Source organism: Aquila chrysaetos, chromosome 20 (genome assembly GCF_900496995.4).
Source record: "Aquila chrysaetos chrysaetos chromosome 20, bAquChr1.4, whole genome shotgun sequence".
NCBI lineage: Eukaryota > Metazoa > Chordata > Aves > Accipitriformes > Accipitridae > Aquila > Aquila chrysaetos.
This window is the reverse complement of record NC_044023.1, coordinates 2,305,460-2,328,675: the sequence shown is the minus strand read 5'-3', so window position 1 is coordinate 2,328,675 and position 23,216 is coordinate 2,305,460. Positions and strand designations below refer to the sequence as shown.

Below are 23,216 nucleotides of genomic sequence, written 5' to 3'. Positions count from 1 at the left end.
CAAAAATGCTCATCTACTGACATTAGAATTAAAGAGCCAAGCAAAAAGGGGTGTTGCTTTCTTTAATTTAGAGCAATTAAATAAAATCCAGGATCTAAATGTTCCTTTGGGAAGGTACAGTTGTAACTACATTGTTTACACTTAATTGTAAGCACTGAAAAAGTTATTTGCACTTGTCCAACATTGAGGACTTCGGTTTTCATTCTTAATCTTCTAGCCAGTTACGTTGGAGAGCTTACTAACTTGAAACAATTTAATGTGCGTGCATTTACGTAAGTGATGGGCAGTTGTAAGCATAAGAGGAAAAGAGTTAAGCACTGTTTGTTTAGTAGAGTACATTAGATCGTATCTTGTGTAAAAGTAGAAGACCATACAGCACTGTGGAGTAGGACACATAATTTCTTAAAACTTGATTTTGTTTCTGATAATAAACCACAGCAAGGTACATGCATAAAATAACAACAAAAGATATTAATTGCCAAATGTTTAATTTAATTAAACCTTTTTAATGATACACAGTACAATGTATCCACTACTTTGCTAAAATTCACAACAAAAGCAGGTTTCATATGTTTAAAAATATTTTTCATAATAAATTCATAAATAGATGAAGGTAAAGTATAAAAAATTACCATAGTATGCAAGCTTGCTCCCTTGTCTCCTCATATTCCAAATGATCTAGTCAGTATTGTGATAAGAAAGTTTAAAAGCAAAGTAGTTACTGGTGATTAGAAATGTACAGCCTGCATCTCTTGAAGAAACCTTGAAGAACACCAACAGATTTGTCCTAGAAAATGCAGAATAATTTTAACACTGTTATCATTCAAACCCCTCAAATAATTCTGGAATGCAGTGAATGAATTCAATATGAATTAGAGATTTTTATTTTCTCCCCAACAGGTGTGTGAGCCAGACTCACTTGAATGCTATCTAGTCTCTGGAGTTGTGGGTTTTATATCTGTCAGATATCAGTGAGTGAGGTACAAAAGAGGGAAAAGCTGGTTGACAGCACTGAGCATATCTGACTATCAGAAATCTTAGCATTTCTCCTTACAGACTTATAAAATAGAAATCTTTAAAAACTGTTACAAATAACTAAATTCACCTTCTGGTCAGTATATGTCTGTACCTACTTTATGTCTGGCAAGCAGGACAGTGTGTGATCCCATCTGTTGGCTTCCCCTGGTTATGAAATGGTATGTATATGTAGCACCATTCCAACACCTACCTCTATTTGCTGAATCCCTTACATTACACCACCAAACTGTATTAGCAAAGTTATTCACCTCATCAATATTACTGCTCTCTTAAAAAAAAAGTATATAGCATTTTATTTTGTAAAGTATCAAACTACTTTTCACACTTAGAATAATCTATTTTAATACCATTTATAAAGGGAAAAATGCTTACTTACGCACAGCATTGAAGTAGGGAATGAACATGAAAAGTACAGAATAATCAGGATGCTCTGCCTCTCACATTAATGTTGTTGGTTTGTTTTTGTTTTTTTTTTTTTAATAACTATTTCCCTTTAGTGCAAAACTAGTTGCATACAAGTTTTTGTGCCTTTTTGCAATGGTAACTAGATGCTTTTGAAGACATTGGTAGGCATCTGTCTGCAGCTTTAATGTCTCTGAAAATTCAGCTCTTAACTCACTTTTCAAAAGTACCTTCAAATTGTCAAGACAAGTTTGCATGCCATGTTCAAATGACAATCTTTCATACCCTTGTTTTCACATACAATAGTTTAGATACCCAAAGTCACTCCCTCTTGCTCATAGAATTTATTGCAGAAAAAATAGGTGTTGATCATCACATGTTCTACAGCACAGTGCAGTGTAATAGGCTGTTACTTAGTGGTTACTGAAAAGAGACTGGCTTTTGGAAGTATACAGATTGCATTGGTCAGGTGCCTTAAAAAGGCAATTTCTCAGTCTTCCATTTAATGTTTTCCTCTGCTTTTATTTGGAGAAGATAATCTTTGTGCTGTAAGTTTTGGGGTTTGTTTTTTTTTTTTTAATTGATTGAACAATTAGAAATTGTAACTGCTAGCTTGCCACAATTTTGGTCAGATATAAGGTACTTTCTCTAAGCTAAAATTTACAGAAACTTGGATCCTTTTAGCTAGCTGTTATATCTGAATAGTGTGTACTTTAAGATGTCTGAGTGAGTTCATGGGGTAATTAAGGTTTAAACTCCTAGTAGTAGAGTAGTCAATGATAGGGTGTACGTTCTTATGAAAGCTTAAAATAGGTGACTACTGTTCTTAGTATTGTAGTCTAGGCTTTAAAATTGAAAGATATAAATGTAGGATTTTTTTTAATGTTACGTTTATGACTAAAGGAAAAGAAAGTAGTTCACTTGTAGTAATTTAGCTGTAATAGCAAATTTTGAATGGGCTAGGTAAGTCTTAGACAGAAATGGTTAAACAGAAGCAGCTTTGTGAAGCTGCTGTGTCTACCAAATACCTTACCCTGACCTACACTACCTACTCAGATGAATGATCGCAAAGCTGAACTTGATTGATTTCAAAGTACAGTGTATTATATACACACATTACAGATATTAAGTAACTGTCACAGGAGCAGGAGATTGATAGCTGTACATGTGCAAAACCCTCTTGGTTATAGTCTATCTGGTGGCCCTTCAGCACTTTGTGATAGGAAGATTAATCCTCAGTTTTCTGTTAAATTTGAGGTTGAAAGAAAGCAGAAATCAGTGTCAGTTCAGTTGGGTAATTGAATTGGAAATAATTCAATTGAAGTCTAAAAATATCTTGCAAAAGAAACATGGAAAGTGGCTTTTTTAGTGATAAAGAGAGCCTCAATAAATTTTTATCAAGGTATGATTTTGGACCTTGTAAAGGTTTTCAAATGGTGTCCCGGGGGGAGACAGACATACTTTTAATCTCATAATGGAAGGAATAGGTTCTAAATACAGCTTTAAGCCAACTTAACAGCTCTCCAAATGTTAAACTATGCTGTTACCATACACTTAACTAGTTTAGCAGTCCACTCTTCAGTATAGACAGCAGTCAAATTTCTGTTGTACAAAAAGCAAACAGCAAAACCCATAACTATTTGTGTAGTGTATTATTTTACCTTTGGGAAGGAAAGTATTTTCTTTGAACTGAGTAAGCATTGATTAAACCTAACACATTTAATTGGACTAAATAGAAAATCTTGCCTGACTATTACTCAGGCTTCACTTTTCTCATTCTTGTGTAGTGACTCTGTTCCCTTGTTTTCCACTGGCCGCTGACTCATATGGAAAAACAAGACAATTGTTGACATAGTCTGTCTTCAGTGATGCCTAAAGTTATGAATGTAATACAGGTAACTGCCTTTAACAGTATTCAAGTAATAGAAACTCTTGTTAAAAACAACACAGTGGAAAAAAAATCACTTTTTGTGCTTCAAAGAACTATTTTTAAAGTGCATTTTAACATTTTTCAGTCATATTAAAAAAATGCTATCTAAGGTCAGGATAGGAGAGCATGCTGGCTATTTATATCTAACCTCTGGCAACAATTCTATGGACAGCAAATATACATTTGGGTTGGTTAGTTTGTTTTGATTTTGTATCCCTGCTCTTTTCCAAGTAAACTAAAATGAAACTATAAAAAAGATGCAGAGGGCTAAACTTGTGCTGGAAATCAGAACATCTAGTTGCAGATTAGTTTAGAAAAAAAATCCAAAGTACACAGTGGGGACTGCAATTAAATGCTTCCATCTGAGATTTTTTTCTGCTTCGAATAGCTCTATAACCCGATTCAATAGAGTTAAAAGAAATCCAACATTACCTGGCCAGTAAAAACTAAGATACCCAGGAGGCTGGTTCTCTAACTGGAATCTCAGTGGGATGATCAGCACCAAAAGATACTACAAAAATAAAACTGAGACAGTATTTCCCAAATCTATGCATCTCCTCTTACAGCATGGAAAAGGATTATCAAATCTGAGAACAGCCCAATTATAAAGCACTCTGCTCTGTGACTCTGAAGTCACTATACTTCATACAACTGTAATAAAATGTAACCATTAATCTACATTAACAATGTAGCATCTTTTATTGCCAAATTTGTAAATCTAGACTACCTTTTAGTTGATGATACAACCTAGTATCATTTGAGAAAGGATGATGAAGTGGTTACGGTGATTAGCCTCAACTTTGGGATTCATTCCTTTCAATTCCACCAAGAACTACACATGCCCTCGGATCTGTTGCTCTTTAATTGCCTCACTTCTTGTATCACGAGGGTCGGAATACAAGCTATGTGGTCATCATCAGCTACTGGGGCAAAGCAAGTCATGTGAGAACTACCTCTTCACAAAAGGGTACACACTCGCTCCAACTTCCTTGGATTTTCCCTGTTTACTGGTTGCACACTCTGTCCATAACCTGGTTTGTTTCTGTGAAGTCTCCCCAGAGAATGACTGACAAGGGTTAAACACTGAGCACTCTCCAAGGTTGGAAGATACCAAAAGGAGAGTAACTTTATTTTTCAGTTTCACAAAGCATGTATTGTTCTCACTTCATTTTCCTCCAGCACACTGTTTACCCAAAAATGCAATAGGGTAAACTTCAGCGGTCTGTCAATATATAAATGTTTTGGAAGCAAAATAGGTAAAGATAAAACAATTTCTATTAATGAAATAACATATAAATTCATCTTGATTTAAAAAGACTCTCATTATAACATTAAGTAAAACAATCCCATAAAGAGAAACTAATAATGTTATTACCTCCCAGTTCCCTCAGGATTGGCATGAGATGGCAAAAGACATTCAAATGGTCAACTGGCTGGGACTATGAGATTAAATAATGGAGGTGTAAATCTTAGTGGGACAATATATACTGGGGCAAATCAAGGAAAGGCTTTAATGTTATTTAAGGGTGCTACTGTGTGAGTGTATACATACTGTAATGTACTACTGCAGTAACGCATGTATATTGCACATGATGATCAGCTCTATTCTTGAGGTAAATATGATCTTCTTCAAAGGCAAACAAAAAACTGAGCAAGAGCTCCACTTTTCATGAAGTTCTTAGAAATCTATGTGGTATTAGCTGGGCTTCATTTAGTTCCCCCCCTAACCCTCCCCCAAAAGTGATCTGCTTTCCAGTATGTGAGAGTGATAAAAACATTAGGACTTTTCCTCTGTTCTTAAGTATTTTCATTTTTTAAAAATTTTGTTTTGCAAAGCAAATGTTAGCAGATTTCTGGGCTGACGTTTACTTGGTATTATATTTACATAATAATAAATATTTGTACAAGTTCCATCCATGATGATGGACTGGATGAGTAACTGGAGATAAAATTAGCTTAAATCAAAATCAATACAAAGGATAACAATGCCCACGCTCCTGGGAACCACATTCTGCTGATGATTTCATTTCAGTATTTGCCTCTGCATTCCACTCCTAAGTGTTACAAGGCAGGGATCAACGTCCTCCTCTGCGTTTTTGTAATATTTTGCACACTTCGGGTACTGCCAAAAATAAAGGATAAATACTAATGCAAATACATGGATCTGCTTAAAAGCAATTACTGCACCATAGTCTTGTTAATGTTCAACTTCCAGTAAACACATTTCTTGGCAAATGTTTATGCTGTGAACTCTGATCATGCACTACTGAATTATTCACTTGATGTACATTAGTGCACGTTTGTAACCTAAGATTTGAAACTGAGGTTTTTACACATAAATTTCAGGTTTATTGCTACTCACTGTCTTCACCCAGGTATCATTTTGGTTTCAATATGATTAATGGAATTAAACAACAGGACTGTCTTCCTAATACTTGAATTACATAGCTATGTGTGTAAATTGCAGATTTAATAAAAGTCTTCAGAAGGGGAGTGAAAACCTTTAAGTTACTTTTACTATTTAATTTATTTCTGGTCAAGAAGCTATCAGCCTAGTGAGTATTGTGCTATTACTAATAGACAAAGAAAGGGTTTGGTAATTGAAATAGCCTTTTACTACTGACAGCCCAAGCACTGTCATTCATATCTGCTACTAACCTGAAAAAATATACCAGGTCTTCAGTCTATTTCTTCGTTCCCTTTTGTTCAGTTAGGTAGGGCATGCAAACTTGTATTACACTTGCTATAACATAGAAGAGCCAAGAGTTAGAAGACAAAGCTGACTTAAAGCCATAGCCTTAGTTTTCTGCTCATCTGAATTGGTGCCTTCATTTGAAAACGCAGTGAATAAGTGCTGTATTTCATGTTTTCTGACTGAAACAGACTAACCTGCAGACAGTCTCAACCTTCAAGACTAGCTTAAGAGATATATAGGGGCAAACTGTAAGGAAAAGTATAGTGCTTGGTCTAACTCTACTTGTTTACTAAACAGACCTCAAAACCAAGGAAATGGATCAGTAATTCCTCAGTTCTCCATCTACTGTAAAAACAAAATCATTCACTGACTGCACTGGAAGCAGGATTTATGGTCATTTTGCATCTTGCTCCAGTTTTAAGATGAGTTGCTATGTAAACTACTGATTTCAATCTGAGTAGTAGCAATACTGTTCTTAAATGCATGTGAATTTTTATCAGCATGGCTTAAATAATTTGGCACTACTCCTGCAAATAGTGGGAGGCTGAGCTTATCTGAGTGTCCACGTTCAAGCATGCAGAACTGCAGGACTGTGACCTACAGATGTAAACTATAATATGTCATGACAAAAAGTCAAATGCTTGCTACTATTCTGTATCTTAAGGACCATCTAACCAGGAGGAAAAGCAGTCACCAGGACTGAGTATTGGCTTGGACTGTCTTCATAGTTTCTCCCGAGAGTGGAATACAGGGTCTGCTAATCACTAACAAATCTAGAGTTCAGACAATTCTCAGTTTCAGTGTCTAGCTACTGCTGGACACTTACTGCCTGTTATCTTTGGATGTAGAACAGCTGGGAATGTCCTAGAAGACTATGCAAAAATACTGAGTACTGCAGCTCCACCTGTTCTTCCATATAAAACATTAGAATTGTGAAAACTATACTAATTGAAAAATTTAAGGCCCTTTCACTCTTACAACTGTAAAACTTGAAAACTAACCCCTTAGATTAGAAGCAAACAGGCTACAAAGTGTAACAGCTCGATTATCTACCTCATAGTTTAAAAAAAAAAAAAAAAAAGAAAGACCAGAGAATGGTTTAGTATTTGCTGAAGGAAGATGAATAGTATTGAAATTAGGATCCATTAGCCCTTTCTTAAATCTTCCTGATTTTCATGATACTGGATATGATGAATGGCTGAAAACTGGTGTAGCCCTAGTAGCAAACCAATCCAGGTCCTTTTTGACCTGATCAAGATTTTGAAAAAAGACAAGTGACTTCACTTTAAGTGGGTGCTTTCTGAAAACGAGATCCTTCAGAGCATCAGGATTGCAAAAATCACTTGTCACCTCTGAACACCTTTGCTTTAACTGCAGAGTTAAAAATAATCCTGCTTCTGCTCCCTTTGCAAATCCATTTTTGTAAGGTGCTTGAGAGTGTAAATCCAGAGAGGACTGCTGCCACCTTCAACTGCCTCTACAAGATATAATACAGAGCTGAATCTGAAAGACAACTATGTAGAGTTGAATTATGAAATCTATTTTACTTAAACAATGTAGAGTTTTGATCAACAGTGAAAGATTTTTCCTGCTGAGTGTTTTCAAGAAATGAAAAGCAATTGGTAATTTGTGATAGGGAGAGGGAAGAAGTTGAGTACAAAGTTGGGAGGGAATCACTCAAAAAGATGCTGGTTTCTTACAACCAAGAAGCTGCAATGCATGCAGTGTTCAGCTATTCTGAAGTCTTCTTTCCCATTATATGCCCAGATTGTATTTAAAGAGATGGTTTAAAACAAAACAAAAACCAAATCCACTTATGCCACTTAAGCAATAAACACTCTGGTAACATAATGTCAAATGTATGACCAGAATTAACCCTGTATATGACCATTAGGCACATGGCAGGAGATCATGGCTACCAGTCAGTTCAAGGTTTCTCCAGTTCCTGTTTCCAGTGGTGCAGGTCTTGAGTTGTGGAATGAAATTAAGAGACCTGAGGGCAAAAACTCAATGATACCCACTTGGAAAAGGGAGCTATCACTGTGCAAACAATAACAAATGAAATGTATCTACCCTCTCCTCAAGGCTGTATTTAAAATAACTACGCTGGTCCAATACTACTTTAAAGCAAGTCATGTGACATTGCTCAAGCTGATTTTGTTTTTTGTTAAAACGATAAAAAAATTGTAACAAAACCTGAGAGAAGGCTTCCCCACCTGGGCCTGTTCCAATACTAACTAGCAATCCATATGCCCCAGGACAGGCAACTGCTATTTGGTCCTGTATTCAAAATGCTGGGTATTCTGACACTTGAAATACCTTTATCAAAGACACTGTCACCTTCTGGTCATTGGTGGAGTGCTGAGGATTTAAAGAGACACTGTCAAGATTGCCTATTCCAAAAGTGACCTCCTTTGCCAACAGTCCCATGCAAAATGCTTCAGAACTTTGGGTGTGCATCAGTCTTTTCCCCAACCATCTGTCTCCCCACCCCACATCACCAGTTCAAAGTTGTTTCCTCCACTTTTGTAACTTGTATGAAGGTTACAGAAAATAAAATGGTGGGGACAAATGTTGAGTAAGTTTTTCAGAGGGACTGACTTTTAGGACTACCTCTCAAGAGTCCCTTTTTAAAAATAAGACACCAAAGCAAACAGGATTGTGTCTAACTTCTACAAAATTGCTGGTTTCACAGGAGGAGGAAAATATGGCTACCATGCTACTCAGCATTAGGGTGAAGCACCATCTAAATTCCAGTAAAGTTAGGGATACCACCTAGCTCATATCAGCAACCACACCCCCAGCCTTCTACAACGTCTTTGCTGTCAAGCTTGATGCTGTCAGTATTCTTCTCACTGAACATAGGGCCTCCATGCCTCATCATGAGCTCTGTAGCCATCTTCACAAAAGCCTCCTCCACATTGCTGGAGTCTTTCGCAGAGGTCTCTATGGCACAGATGATATTATCATAGTGTTCAGCCAGACTCTGAGCTTCTTCCAGCTGAACCTCTCGAAGGTCACTTAGGTCAGACTTGTTTCCTGGAAGAAAAAGAAACAACAGAGTAATTTATAACGACTATTTATGTCAGAGTAAATACTTAGCAGGAGGTTCTCAGGTTGCCCAGAGAAGCTACAGAATTTCCATTCTTGGAGATTTTCAAAATTTGACTGAAAAGGCCCTGACCAACCTGACATTAGCGTTGCTTTGAGCAGGAGGTTGGATTAGATAATCTCCTAAACCCCTTCCAAACTGTTTTTCTGTATGACTCATATAGAGAACAGAAAACATCAGTAACTGAAGAGCGGTGGCTGTAGACCTTAACAGAAGAAAAATGGACTAGAAATGAAAGCTAAAACCATTTTGTGAAAACAACAGCAGTCTGGTGGTACCTAGCTAAATCTAGAGTAGTACTGATATTGTATTAACAGGTCTACAGGCCCTGAGAGCCGCATCTGAGTCAGAAACATAGGGGCTTGGAAGCAGAACTACTAGCAGAGGACTGACAAACCCCAATTGCCCCGAAGTCCTTCCGAAATCCCCTGGCTGCTGAAGTACGTGGATGTTCCAGTTTGCCAAGACACGTCAGCTTGATATGATGGAGCTTCTCTGGGCCCTGGAAACCTTATGATCCTTATCATGAGAATAGCTCCACAGCAGCTGTGCCTCAGAACCTGGAAATCTTGGGTACTCAGTTCTCCATTAAGTGAGATGCAAAGGATTCAAAGCTGGCTTCTGATACAAAGCTGTCTACTTCTTAACAGAAGCTAATCAAAGCAAAACATTTCTGTTTTGATGAATCAGCACTTTCTAATTAAAAAAAAAAATAGGGAAAATTTCCAATCGGATCTATTACATACACCTTAACTTCAAACAAAAATAAAACTTCTAACCATCTCAAACAAGTATTGCAACTAATTACATTGTACAGTAACCTGCAGCACTTGGTATTAATATTTTCAACTCACCAATCAGTAATTGTACTATGTTGGAACCAGCATACTTTCTCACATCCTCGATCCAGCGAGGAATGGACAGGAAAGAGCCTCTCTTGCTGATATCATAGGCTAGGATTGCTCCATTGGCGCTGCGGTAATAACTCTGCGTGATAGTTCTGAACCTCTCCTGGCCAGCTGTGTCCCAGATCTGCAACTAAATAAAACAAAGCATAGAGTGAGACACTGGCTAGCAAGCTTTCCTGAATCAAAAGATAGGACTTGATTCAACAGCCTTGTTACAGATCTCCTTTATACCCAAAACATTCTGGCATCACGTTTTTCTAGTCCTTTGTTCATGATTTAAGGATAATATACCCTGGAGAACCTTGTCGCACTTGGCTGCTCAAGGTTTATATCTGTATTGGTTGAGACACTCTGGGTTCCTGAAGGCGAGCTCTGATGCACCCTTCTGTGGCAGATTATGAAATTATCACTTGTGTGTCCAGCTCTACCCCTTTGTCACCTTATCTAGCAGAGTTAGCAAAACAAGCTGTTAGCCTACAGCCAAGCCACTCCAGTTCATCAGCTAGTGTGTCACTGAAACTACAGCTGGGTTTTTCACTAGCATATTGTCTGTGGTACTGACATGGTTTTGCCAGTTCTGCTACAGGGGCAGTAGCAACTGGAGTAGGATGTGGTGTTATCATCTGAGAGCACTGATGCTGTTTTATAAGGAAATATGAGACAATTAATATATATAGAATACATAAAATGTATAAAAGAATGTATAAAAGAAATGCCAACAATTCTAGGTTTCAATAAAGTCAGTCAAAGATCTAGTCAGTCTAGTCACCTGTCCTTTTTCTTTTTTAGGTGGCAGAACAGGCATTACATCTGGGCAGGAAGAAGAAATCCTTAGCTTACATACTTTTGCCTAAATCCAGCAGCATAAGAACTATGAGTTTAGTATCAGGGTTTGAGTTCCCAGTACTAGATGTTCCAGTGGAAGAAGCCAAATAACTCAGAGTGGACAAACACAATATCCTGCTCATAGGGAAACTTTCTTTTTAAATCCTCTTGTTTTATAGGTTGTCTAATGTCCTGGAACATGATGGCTTATATTCCAGGAGCTTTTAATCTAAAGTAACTGTGGATGTTCTCATCCTCCATATAAATCTCTAATCCTTTTTGAATCTTTCAAAGCTCTTGGCTTCAATATATAGTAGCAATGAAACCAAAGAATTTCCTTTTATAAATTTTATATTTTCTGTCCTTCTGTTGCACTTTCACTTCCCTATCCCCAAATGATAAATGAGAGACCACTGCTTGTCTTTTTGTGCCATTCCTTATATTCTGCATCTCCTCTTAACTGAGACAGGACATGAGCAAATACTCCTGGTTTTTTTAATCTTCCCATATTGTGGACCTGTTAGTTATTATTTCCCCTCTCTGTGAACCTCTTTAAAATAAAGAGCTGACAACAATTTAACACAATGCACCAGTGCTATTTTATGCCAAATAATATGGAATCATTTTTCCATTTATTTCTTTTGCACATTAGTATTTTGCTTGTATCTTCTGACTCTGCTGCATGTTTGAGCAGCAACTTTCACTTTGGAAAAGGCTGTACTGATCAGATCACTTTCCTGTGCTACTCAAGCATTTAGATCCCAAATGACATATGTACAGCTTAAGAGGAATCAATCCAAGGAAAAAGTACTTCTCAGTCCTGGTAAGAGTTTTCTCAGAAAAGGGGAAGGGACTGTAATGGACTCATAAAACAGAAAACCACAAAGCAATGATTATTAATGGAACAGATAATAATTTAGAGCAGTCCACAGACAATTACTAGACACAAGGAAGTTCATGGCAGGTTTATGTATGACGTTCTGTGTACTCAAGTCCCCCGTTAGACCTTTGTGTTTGTTATGTAGTTTTAAATCTCAGTGCTTGATTAGGTCAAGTGAAAAACAAGGCTAACGATGATTACCCAACTCTTGGGAGAGGTCTGAGAGATTCTGTGCATACAGAAGAATTATAAACTTTTTAAATTAAAAAAAAAAAATTGTTTTAGCTTACACTTTTCACATGGTATAAATAAAAGCGATTTACCTGCAGAGTGACTGAGCAAGCCAATCTCACACCTTGTGCTGTATATGGGATTTAAAAAATCTCTGTGTAAGTAGATTCCATAGAATCACAGAATCATTGAGGTTGGGACAGATTTTGGGAGGTGACAAATCCAACTGCCATCTCAAAGTGGGGTCAAAATTTAATTCTTCCAGGAAGAATTGCTCCATGATTTTCCCAGGGACCAAAACAAGCCTGACCAGCCTGTAGTTCCCAGGATTTCTTGGCCTTTCTGAGGATGAGTACAATTTTTGCCTTTCTCTGGTCCTCCCCAATTTCCACAGCTTTTCAGTAGTGATAGAGCAACCTCAAAATGTCACCAGAAAGATCTCACAGCACCCCCCCCCCCCATTTTTTACTCAAGCATTTATGTCTGTGTGTTCACAGGACTGAATGTACAAAGTTGCTGAAGCCCTGAGTGTCCTGCTGGGAACAGCACAGACCACAGGTTTGACCTCAGGAGCTCAAACAGCAGTCTTCCGCCCAGCCCACATCCTCCAGGTAAGCTCTTTCCCTCAGGCATTTGAAGTTCATGCTCCCCTACTTGTCACTATTCTTTTTGTGTAAGGACTCTGAATCATTTAGCTTTTTACATGATCTTCAGTTTGTTGTGGTTTTGCTTTCATTGCTGAGACTACAGTATGTATTAGACCCGTAAGCAGATACTTTCTTTGCAAACATACCGACACACCTGTTTGTCACTGTTCCCATCGCTTCTGCTGGCAGAAGGAGGCAGGTGAGTGCTCACTCTTTGCTTCAGGGAAAGGCAGTCAAATATGGGCATGGTTTAATGACTTGCTTAAGCCAAACTAAGACAATACTGTCATCAAAGACTTGCCATCCCAGCTGCATATCCTTGTCGTCTCCCTGCATTGAAACTAGCACCAGTTAATCTGATTCACCATATAGCTTAATTTACTGATGTAACTGAAAAACAGGGTTTTTCGTTTTGTTTGAAGGGTTAACACTAATTACACAGCCACATGGTACTGAAAGCATGCAGACTGCACAGGGAGGAAGGTGCAACGATCCTTTAGAGCAATGGCAAAGCTGTCTTGAAACAATCATGAATATGCCCCTTCTTTTTAACTTGTTGCTGAAGGTGGGTGTGAAGCGATACAGCAACCTCACCTGAAGCTGAGTATGGAGTCCTTGTACAGTCTCCTCCGGCAGACCTGTGCAGAGACGGTAGCTTCAGCTAGTACCAATCGGTCTGTCTTGTAGAATGCTCAGTGTGCAAAGGTACTTCTTGGGGGGCTAATAACAACTCGCTTCTTACAATTTGGAAGCTTGAAAACCTACCCATCACATTGTTTGAAGTTTTAATAACTGTCTTATTTTAAATCATTAGGAACACACACTACAGACACACACAGAGTATGCAAGTATTATGAACCAGATTACCTAATTTAAAGCAAGCTGTAATCCTAATGGCAAAATATAGCTAATTTGCTTGACAGCATCTTTAGAAAACTCTTAACAAAAATATTTCTGTATAGCACAAATCAGTCTGATATATGATAAAAAAAAAAATTAAGTCATTAAAAAATACCAGTTCTGATCCTAAGTAAACACTTTTTTCTCCAGTAGGTGTACAGATACATTTCAGACAATTCCCTTGAAAAAGAAACATGACAACTATATATAAATGCCAATCACAACTATAATTTAAAACCACCATTTTATAGTAAAAATTTTTTATAGTCTCTCTGTTAAACTATATTAACAGGTACGTAAATCTTGACAAGAAATAACAGTTGCAAATTCTTTGGAAAAAATTAGTATTTCATGTAAAAGCCCCTCAATGTAAGTTAGATGTTAAAATCAAAATACTAAATGAACTTTACTAGCCAGAGGTTACAAAAAAGATACAATCATATATTCTTTTGTGTTGTACCATATCACATATACAGTATGTGACACAGAGTTCTTATTTATTTCCTCAATTTAAGTACTTCAGCTTTGCCAATAATGTGATTGAAGCCACGTCTGCCACTTAGTAACCTTTTTAAGCAATTCCTGATTTTGTAATTACTTTGGCAACAATTTTGGTGTAAGAAAGACAGAAGCTGGGATTGCTGAATTGTGTTAAATTCATCTGAGGATACCAAGAAAAACCACCTACGAAATAAGAGATTGGTAGCAGGCCTTCAGGGGGACCATCTCTAGTAACAAATGAGGACAGGATAAAGAACAGAGAATGAATACTCATTGTTCAGAAGGAATATGACAGAATACCCTAACTGAACAAAGACAAGGAGCCACCTTTCTTGTGCTAATTGTTTCACTATTGAATGCCCATTTACTTACAAAAGCTGGTTATTTTGATCAGCTTTTAGCTTTGAATTTTTTGGACAGCAGAGCCCTTAGCACTGGCTGGTACTGAATAGCAAAGCACTAAACCAACTATTAACTCCTGTAAGATTTTTCATGACTCCATGTAATCACTGTAGAATTGGAGCTTTCCGAAAGTACATTAGACAAAGTCTTGAACATCTTTTCATGTTTGCTTTTTCATCTTTTCCTGTTGGGAAGGAGTATACAGGGAGTGTAGGTCATTCACCCCTTGCAAGGATGCAGGCTAGGGTCTGACTGGCTGGGAGCAGCTGTGCTGAAAAGGCCCTGGGGGTCTTTGGAGACAGCAAGCTGAACAGGAGCCAGCAGTGTGTCCTGGCAGCATCCTGTTACAATACAGGAGCTGTATTGACAGGAGTGAAGCCAGTAGATCAAGGGAGGTGATTATTCCCCTTTACTTGGCACTTATTAGATTCCAGCAAAATTAGTGTCCAGTTTTGGGCCCCCCGTACAAGACAGACATTGAAGAACTGGAGCAAGTTCAGTGGAGGGCCATCAAGATGGCCAGATAATCAGAGTACACACCCTGCGAGAAGAGTCTGAGGGCAACAGGCTTATTCAGCATGGGAGAGGGATTTGAGATGACCTATTAGCTGCTGTCCAGTACCTATGAGAAGGTTATCAAGATGACTGAGCCAAGCTCTTCACAGTGGCACATGATGGAAAGATGAGAGACACCAGAGAAAAAATTGAAACAAAGAATGTTTCAACTTGATGTAAGGAGGAAAACAGAAGGTGGTAAAATTTATGGTGGGTCTCCCTGGAAGATCATTCTGGGATGTCTGATTAGGCTTAAAGAAAGCAAGCTTTCAACTATAGAAAGGGTTGAAAATGGTGAGTGACAGGTTGACCAAAGAGCACAGTAAACGAGTATTATCAAATGGTTTGATGTGGATTCTTCTTGCATTGATAAACATATTGTTTATCAAAGGTTAATGCTTAACAAATAGCCTCAAGACACATTAAATTTCTCCCTCCCTTACTTCCTACCTTATTTATTAAGTACTTTCCTGATTCTTCTGAAGTATTATGGGAGTTCAGGTTTATTTTTGCTTGTGAAGCAGCATTAATAGTAACTAAGTACATCCTATAGCTGTTACCTTCCTTTACAAAGATAGAAATGTCACTTTTGTGCTATGAATTCTTCAAAATGTAGCAACTTCCATAAAATTTCCCAGTAGTGAAACGGTGGATGCAATGACCATGCTAAATGATTCTTAATAAACTGACTGTGTGCAAATCCTACCATCTCAAATGAAAAACAATTAATATACATTCCTGTACACTGGCAAATCACAACACTTGCTCCTAAAAGGACTTACGGAAACAATCTTGCAACTTAATCTATACAGTTTTTGCCAAAAGCAACAAAACTAACATCTGTATGGCAATGTATTTCAATTTGAAGTGATATTCCTACACAGAACAGTTAGGATAAACTGCTCCATTCAATTGTTTCCCTACAAAATTTTCAGAGAATGAGGAATCCTTCTTTGCTGGGAATGCAGCATTCCTGTTTGCTCTAGTGTTACGAGTGTCAAAGTAGTTGACAGAGAAGAGAGCTACACTTTCCTCTGAATATCAAAGAATATTGCTTCTGTGTAATAACCAATAGCTTCATTTGTTTGTTTAGCAATGTTATTAAATACACCCATCAGGAGACAAGACAGTTAACAAGTCATAATTTTATATTATTTGCAATTTGGCCAGATAGCGACACGTTACATTTTGGGCCATTCTGAAAGGAATACAGTTACAGCCATGAGGCCTGAATAAAAGCAAAGAATCTAGAAATCATATGGGCTGAAAAAGCTTGTAAGTTAAAAAGTGCAATGATACATAAAGAAGTATTTGTTATAAAAGGAATGTGTTTGTTTTCAGATGTTCTTCTCTCCTGCTGCTTTCTGAAAGATACAGTAAGAAAAAAAAACTATGGCATAAAGGAAAAAAATATTCACTATATGTAAAACACTATGAAATGACAGCATAAAGTAGACATAAAGATACCCAATTAATTTATCAGGTCAAGGAGGAAATTCATCAAAAGAAAAGGAATTTTGTTATTACTAACCACGATTCATGGACTTGGACTTAGGAATGTCCTTGCCTACCATTATGTAAAATCTTAGTTCCACTCTTTTATAAATATCTTTTCTTACAGTGACATAACAGTTACAAAACATTTTTGTTCTGTTTGCCAGATTCTTTCTATCATTCAAAGAACAAGTAATTATTTTATCACTAAGACTTTAATCACTATGCATTAAGTCAACAACCACAACTTTTGGGAACTGCAGTCTGTACTCTAGGATTTAGCCAGCTAAGAAGGAAGTATTTTAGAGAGAGTAGTATGCCATAATTTCAACCTGTTAAACAGCATATACTAGAGTATTCTTTTTTAAATTAAGACAGATTGCAGACATTTCATAAAGCTGATGGGGAGAAATTCTGGATATATGCTGATCAGAATTTGCCTTTGTGATAAAAATCAAGGTGGTCATCACAGGTAGCTTTGACTTTGAAGTTCCATTAGAACCCAGTGTGCTAGATCTGCCAAATCCCTGCCTGGCTCTGTGCCACGCGGCCTGCCTTTTAGCTCCAATGCCTCCAAGAACCCATGGCTCACAACAGCCTGTCCCAGAGGCAACTGGCTTGTATAATCCCACTGGACAATACCTCAAATTGCAATTGGAGATCTTAAAGAAAGAATAAGAAAATAAACCGAAGACTGGATGTCACAGACAAGCTTACATATTCTTCCCCTCTGGAAATGGTAAACCTCTGCAAATCATGGTTAGCGCACACTGGGGAAGCTTATGATATCAGCACTTTACTGTTTTGTTTCTAAAGAGAAAGCTGCAGTTATCAGGACTGTCCATGAATAGCTCCTTTCTCAGGCACTAACGTCTCTTTATATATGAAGTTTAGTCAGCTTCAGTAGCTGATGAAGCAGTAGTGTATGAAATTTCTTGAGACACTTGAAAGAATACAGCTTTAAGATGTAAGGAAAGCCACGAGTTAAAAAAAAAGTTATTTGCAGAACCTTAAGCTTTAGCATCCCAACATGCTTCTTTTCCCTTATCCAACAAAAAGGCATCAAAAGGAAGCGAGACTTAAAATCCTTGGGCTCCAAATGTTTCAGAAACATTATGTAACTGTAATGACAACATTTGAGTTTTAAATAGAAAGGGACACTAACACAATTAACCTTAAAATATTTGTTTCAATCTCAAAATAAGTGTCCGACTCATACTCACTCAGTTGTGTTATAATACTATTCTTAGCCTGACTAAAAATGAAGCTTAGGCCACAGGGGATGCGGAGCAGGTAGTGTTCAAAAGCTGCTTAGGACTTTTTTTTTTTTTTTTTTTTACACACTATTGTTTCGAAGGAACTTCTGAAGATGAGCTTATATAACATTATAAAAATAGGAATTTTCTCATTCCTGCATCATTTGCTAAAAAGAAAACAAGCCTTCAGATTCCTTATGAAGATACTGTCTTGAGTAGCATAAACGCATAATGAAATCGGAGCAGCACAGAGAATCACTTGGCATGCTTTTGTAAGACCTTTTTGTAAGGTCAAACAAATCTTATTTTAAACGTGTCCTGAACATCTCTTGATTTGAGGCATCCCCATCAACAATTTATCGGAAACTCTTTTAAACAAGTATGTCTCACGTGACTGAGACAGAAACAATGAGAAGCACAGTGCATCTGTCGCAGAGCACATGCACAGGCTTGTTTACTAATGGGTTAGGATATGATCTGTTCAGATAGCTAAAGTGCTCCTCCTAGAAGCATTATAACCTACACCAAAAGCAAATCTGTAAAACGTGCAAGATACACACACCTACTTGCCTACTTTATAAGGGAGCTCACAAAAGTATAATAAAATGCCTCCTTATTTTCTGTTTCCTATAGCATGCTGAACAAACCTACCTAGATTAGACGGACTGCTCTGAAATCTCAATCCAACTGGAAAAGCCTGACTGGAATTTAAACTTCACAGACAACCCACACCTTAACAGACCAAACAAAAAAACTCCAGGCAAATGTTTTCATATTGTAGCTGTGTCCCTGATACAGCAGCTAACAAAAATGTCTGTAAGGTAAATCAGCAACAATGTTGGATTAATTTGCCAAAGTAATGCTTAAAATACTCTTCTTCAATCTGTGCATCCCTAATTTTTCTTCATAGTGGAAGTACAGACCAATCCAAAGAAAAAGAAAGCCTCAAGAGCTTGCATTTTCTTACTTGCTTTTTGTAAAATTCTTAGAAATAATCCACCACAGGTTTTGTTACAGACTGACTACTAATACAGGAACATTCAGGTGTAAGTACTGGCAATACGAAAAAGCACACCTAGGACGGTTGGGTTATTTCCTGGGCTAGTCCTCCCCTACTCCTGAAGTCTGTGGCCGAGACCCCTGGCACCGGGAACAGACACATTTGTCACTTCCTATGTGCCTGGCATTTAAATGGAGCCAGGTTCCAATCTTAAAGGAGAAACCCTACTTCTAACAGCTCACTTGCTAGAAAGCACAGAAGAGGTACTAATAGCACAAACAGAAAATCTGAGTTTCCTTTTCAACTGCTAACCCCAGCTATACATGATAGAAAAAGGTATAATACTACCAAGAAAATAAACACCTTTGCTAGATGTGGAACTTCTAATCCCCCTCCTTTTCCTCAGGAATACAAGCCTTCATTTCTTCCATTTTCTGCAACTTTCTCTGCTTAATGTTCTGCTCACCAAAGTTAATTTATAAGAAAAAGACAACAGAGGACTTTGACACCTACTTTGGTAAACACAGACCAAAATTCAGCTGCAATTCCTGTGCTTCTGTGTCACCACAGAAACTTTAGTTTCGTGATCTTTCCCAGGCAGTGACTGCATTAAGTTCTTTTTAGTCCCACTGGGGATAAGTAAGGGTAGTTGTATGACTCCATTCCAGAGGGGGCTGGTAAAGGGATCTATCCCAGCAGCCCCCTACAAACTGCAGGTGCTTTAAGCCTTTTTTTCTCTGCTTTTTGATCATGCTTCTGTGCTCAGAGGCCCTGTCTGTTGTAGGGAATCTGTGCCACTGACAGTCTGAGCATAATTCCACTGGGTAGATGTCCTACCCTCTTTCTAACCCTAATGACTAGCTCATTTTCTCCAGCATAAGAAAAGCAGAAGTCAAATTTAGGGTTGATGTGTTCTGGCTTGAGAAGAACTATAAAAGTTGCGCTTTCTGAGACAGCCTGCGAACAGCGTCTTAAGATAACTCAAATATGCCTAATTTAACAACCACTCCCCCAGCCTCTCTCGATCTGCTAGTTCCACATCCCCTTCTGGCAACACGACAGTCCAGCTGAGGTTGCTCCTGGCTTCTAAATAACCCATCGCCAGCAGCCTGACTGAAAAGAGGGGTGCTGCAGTTACGGTACGAGGGAGGTAGAGCACGTCCTGAAGCGCGGGCTGGCGACGGGGCTTTTGCCAGCGTTCACGCGGTGCTAACGAGGAGACAGTCCGGCTTGCGGCCGCACAGCTGATCCTGCTGTAGCAAAACAAGTTAACAGATGCGCTCGGTCCCTCCTGGCCCGCAGGAGCTCTTTGGGAAGGCGGCACCGGCGCCGAGCAGCCCGTCCGCCGAGCCCAGCGGCAGCCCACGGACGAGTCAGCAGCGGGACGGGGGCGCAGGCAGCGGGAGCTGCCCTCAGGCGGGGCACCCCGGGCGGGCGGCACCGCTCGCCGCCAGCCCCCGCCTCGCCGCCGCCTCCTCCGGCAGTCGGGCCGGGGCCGGGCGGCCCCGGCGGCATCTGGGCGGCCGGGCCGGCCCGGAGCTGCGCGGCGCCGGGCCGGGAGCCGAGCCGCAGCTCCCCGCCCGCTCCGCCTGCCCCGCAACCGGAGCGGCGGGGTGCGGGGCCGCTCCCTCCGCTCACCTTCACCCGCTTGCCCTGGATCTCCAGGCTCTTCATGGTGAAGTCCACGCCGATGGTGCTGCCCTGGCGCTCGGCGAAGGCCCCGGTTTTGAAGCGCTGTACGAGGCAGGTCTTGCCCACGCTGGCGTCCCCGATGAGCACCAGCTTGAAGAGGAAGTCGTAGCTCTCCTCCGGGTCGGGGCCGGGCCCCGCCGCCGCCGCCCCCGGCGCTGCCGGGCCGGGCATGGCGCTGCCGCCCTCCGGCCTTCCGCCGCCGAGGGGAGCCGCGCTCTGCGCAGCGCCCGCCGCCCCCCGCCGCGCCGGGCCTAGCGCTGGGCCCGCCTCCCGCCCGCCCCCGATCTCTCTCCGCCCCAGCCGCGGCGGCCGCCTCCCGGGCATACCCACCCGCCCGCCCGCCCGCAGCCGGGGCGGCGGCGGCGGGGCCGGCGGTCCTTCGTGGAGCGAAGGCTCGGCTACCGCCTGGGGCCCCGCGCCTGACCTCGCGGCCGGCGGCCCGGGTCGGGGGGACGCCCGGCTCGCTGCGGCCCTCCCGCCGCAGCCCGCGCCCGCCGTAGGCCGCAGGTCCCCCGGTGGGCCGGTGCCGGCGGGGCCTGCTCGGGTCGCGGTCCGACCGACGTGAAACCGTCGTGTGTGGGCAAAGGCGCGCCTTAGACTCGGCTTGTCCCCAGTGGCGCTGCCGAGCCGTTAGTCGCTACCCGCGCCCCAGTCCTGCGCGGAGGACCTGCACATGCCGGTCTTCGTCCACGTTCTTGCTGGAGTGACGTGTTTTTGTGATGCATTCCTTCTGATATATGTTTTACAGTTACTGACACATCGAAATAAACAGGTGCAGTTACCATTAAGTCATCCAGGAAGTGCAGCTGATGTGCCTTGTTGGCTTTTCACATTTAGGTCTGAGCTGGGGTGTGGTTTGTTTCCAGAGTCGCAGTCCAAGGCTCAGGGCTACGGTTTTCCACTGTTGCAAGATGCTGCGCTGCCCAGAGACGCCTTTACAATGGTTCACATCATGCTACGTGTCTTACGTACGTACCTGTATGTGTGTGATTGTATATTGCACTGCAAACCGGTTATGTGAATTGAGTTAAGTGTATCTCAGCGATCTGGAATTGCTTGTGTTTTAATTGCGACCTGGGTTATCTACAAAACAAACTGCTCTCTAATAGGTACTCTCCTTTAGATTATGTAGTGAGTCAAGATGCTAATAAAAATCAGCTTTACTCATAAAATATTTTGACACAGCACATTTTGTTATTCTGTTCTTTGTAACAAAGATTTACTAAATTCTGCCCTGGTAGTTTCAAATGATAAAGTTGTGAAAGGAAACTGTTTAATGGCAGAGCATGAGAGTTAATTTTTCCCATAGGTAGTTGTGCAGGAGGAGAAGAACCTGATTTCTGACTGAGCCAGCATAGACTGACCAGGCCAGCTTGCCTTGAATTGCTCTGAATCAATGTACTTTTGGGTGGCTTCATGATTATTCCTTTTCAGGTCTGGATATATGTTTTTGGTGATCCATGGTAACCTTCCAGCAAGAGCAGAGGTATGAGTACTCTCTGTCAGGCTGGAACAAAGGCTTTCTGTTCCTGGTGGCCTGCAACTCTGAGTTAAGCAGGCCTCTGAATTTTAGGATATTAATCAACCAGGACGGAAAAAGATGTTAAAGAGGAAATAAGACATCACTGTGCATATGCTCTCATGCTAATTAGCACTTTTTATGTTTTCAGTGTCTGAGCAAAGCACTTCAGGGAATTTAGATTATTTAGGAAGAAACATTGCTAGAGATGTCAGTCTTTAATATTTAGAATTAATTGTGTGACCTCATTTTAGTGGAAACACAAAGGTACTACTTCCATGAAGAGAATTATAAATCAGGTATTCCATTATCCTTGCTATAGAGTATTACAAACTTTTTTTCTATTAACCGTCATTGTTGCTGCTTGTCATCATGAGCTTTTAACTGCTTTTAAAACAAAGAATTCCCAAACAAAAACCATGAATTGTCACATTATGTTGTTATGCTTATGTGAGGGATCTTTCATTAGTTCTCTCAAGTTGCGAAAGCTGTAAATAGTGGTTTGAATGTTAAAATGCTTGTCTCGTCTTTGAGTAATCCCCAGATTCCATTAACACCTGGGGTTAACACCTGTTTCAAGCAAAGATTAGGAAAAACAAAATGGGTTTGAGTCAATTCCAGTCTGTATTTGGCTGTATTTGGGAGTCATTCATCAGAAAAAAGTAGAGAGTGCTAGGAAATGCTCTCTAATACTCTCTCTACTAGTGCTACTCTAGCAGTCACTAGAAAGCAGTACCAAAACATGGTAGAAGACCCCCTATGTTGGCCTTAGTCCCAGTTTCCTTCTCACTCAGCTAACTCAGTTCAACAAGAGAAGTTAAATTTCAATTCTAACAAATGGGTTGAGCTGCACAGCCTTTGCTACAGGTGCAAGGTTGCTTGCAGTTTCCACATTTCATAGTGGAATTTGGGTGGTGAGACTGTACTATATTTCAAAGCAGCTGCTTGAGATTTGGAGTTACAAAGCAAATTAAGTTCTGAACTTCTAATAAACATATACAGCAACCCCATATGAAACACTGAAAAAACACAAAGAAGAGTCCTAAAACATATTACCGATTCTTCTGCAGCACTCTTTGAAGGAGCAGAGGGTAGGGGTTCAAAGTAAATTTTGTAACTATGCAATGACTCAATAAATTTATAGATTACTGTAATTCTATGCAGTAGCAAGCATTCATTCTTAATAACTTCCAATGTGGATATAGAACAGTTGCCAAAATTGTTCATGA

General features: G+C 40.0%; 1 protein-coding gene and 1 long non-coding RNA gene across 3 annotated transcripts; one reads left to right on the top strand and one right to left on the bottom strand.

Annotated features, from left to right (window-relative positions):
- Positions 1-471: 471 nt before the first annotated feature.
- RAB43 (RAB43, member RAS oncogene family) lies at positions 472-20,705 on the bottom strand. Of its 2 annotated transcripts, none has more exons than XM_030043928.2 (3): positions 20,415-20,705; positions 10,032-10,209; positions 472-9,104 (listed from the first exon to the last, which is right to left on the bottom strand). In XM_030043928.2, the coding sequence occupies exons 1-3, from the start codon at positions 20,637-20,639 to the stop codon at positions 8,851-8,853; spliced, it is 657 nt and encodes a 218-aa protein (XP_029899788.1). In that variant the 5' UTR covers positions 20,640-20,705; the 3' UTR covers positions 472-8,850. The 2 variants fall into 2 exon arrangements, with proteins under 2 accessions (XP_029899788.1, XP_029899787.1); XM_030043927.2 differs by having other exon boundaries at positions 10,032-10,215; positions 20,415-20,702.
- An 86-nt stretch (positions 20,706-20,791) lies between these two features.
- Positions 20,792-21,655, top strand: LOC121232475. The gene is made up of 2 exons (XR_005930961.1): positions 20,792-21,240; positions 21,335-21,655. It is a non-coding gene; the product is annotated as an uncharacterized LOC121232475 (long non-coding RNA).
- The last annotated feature ends 1,561 nt before the right edge of the window (positions 21,656-23,216 follow it).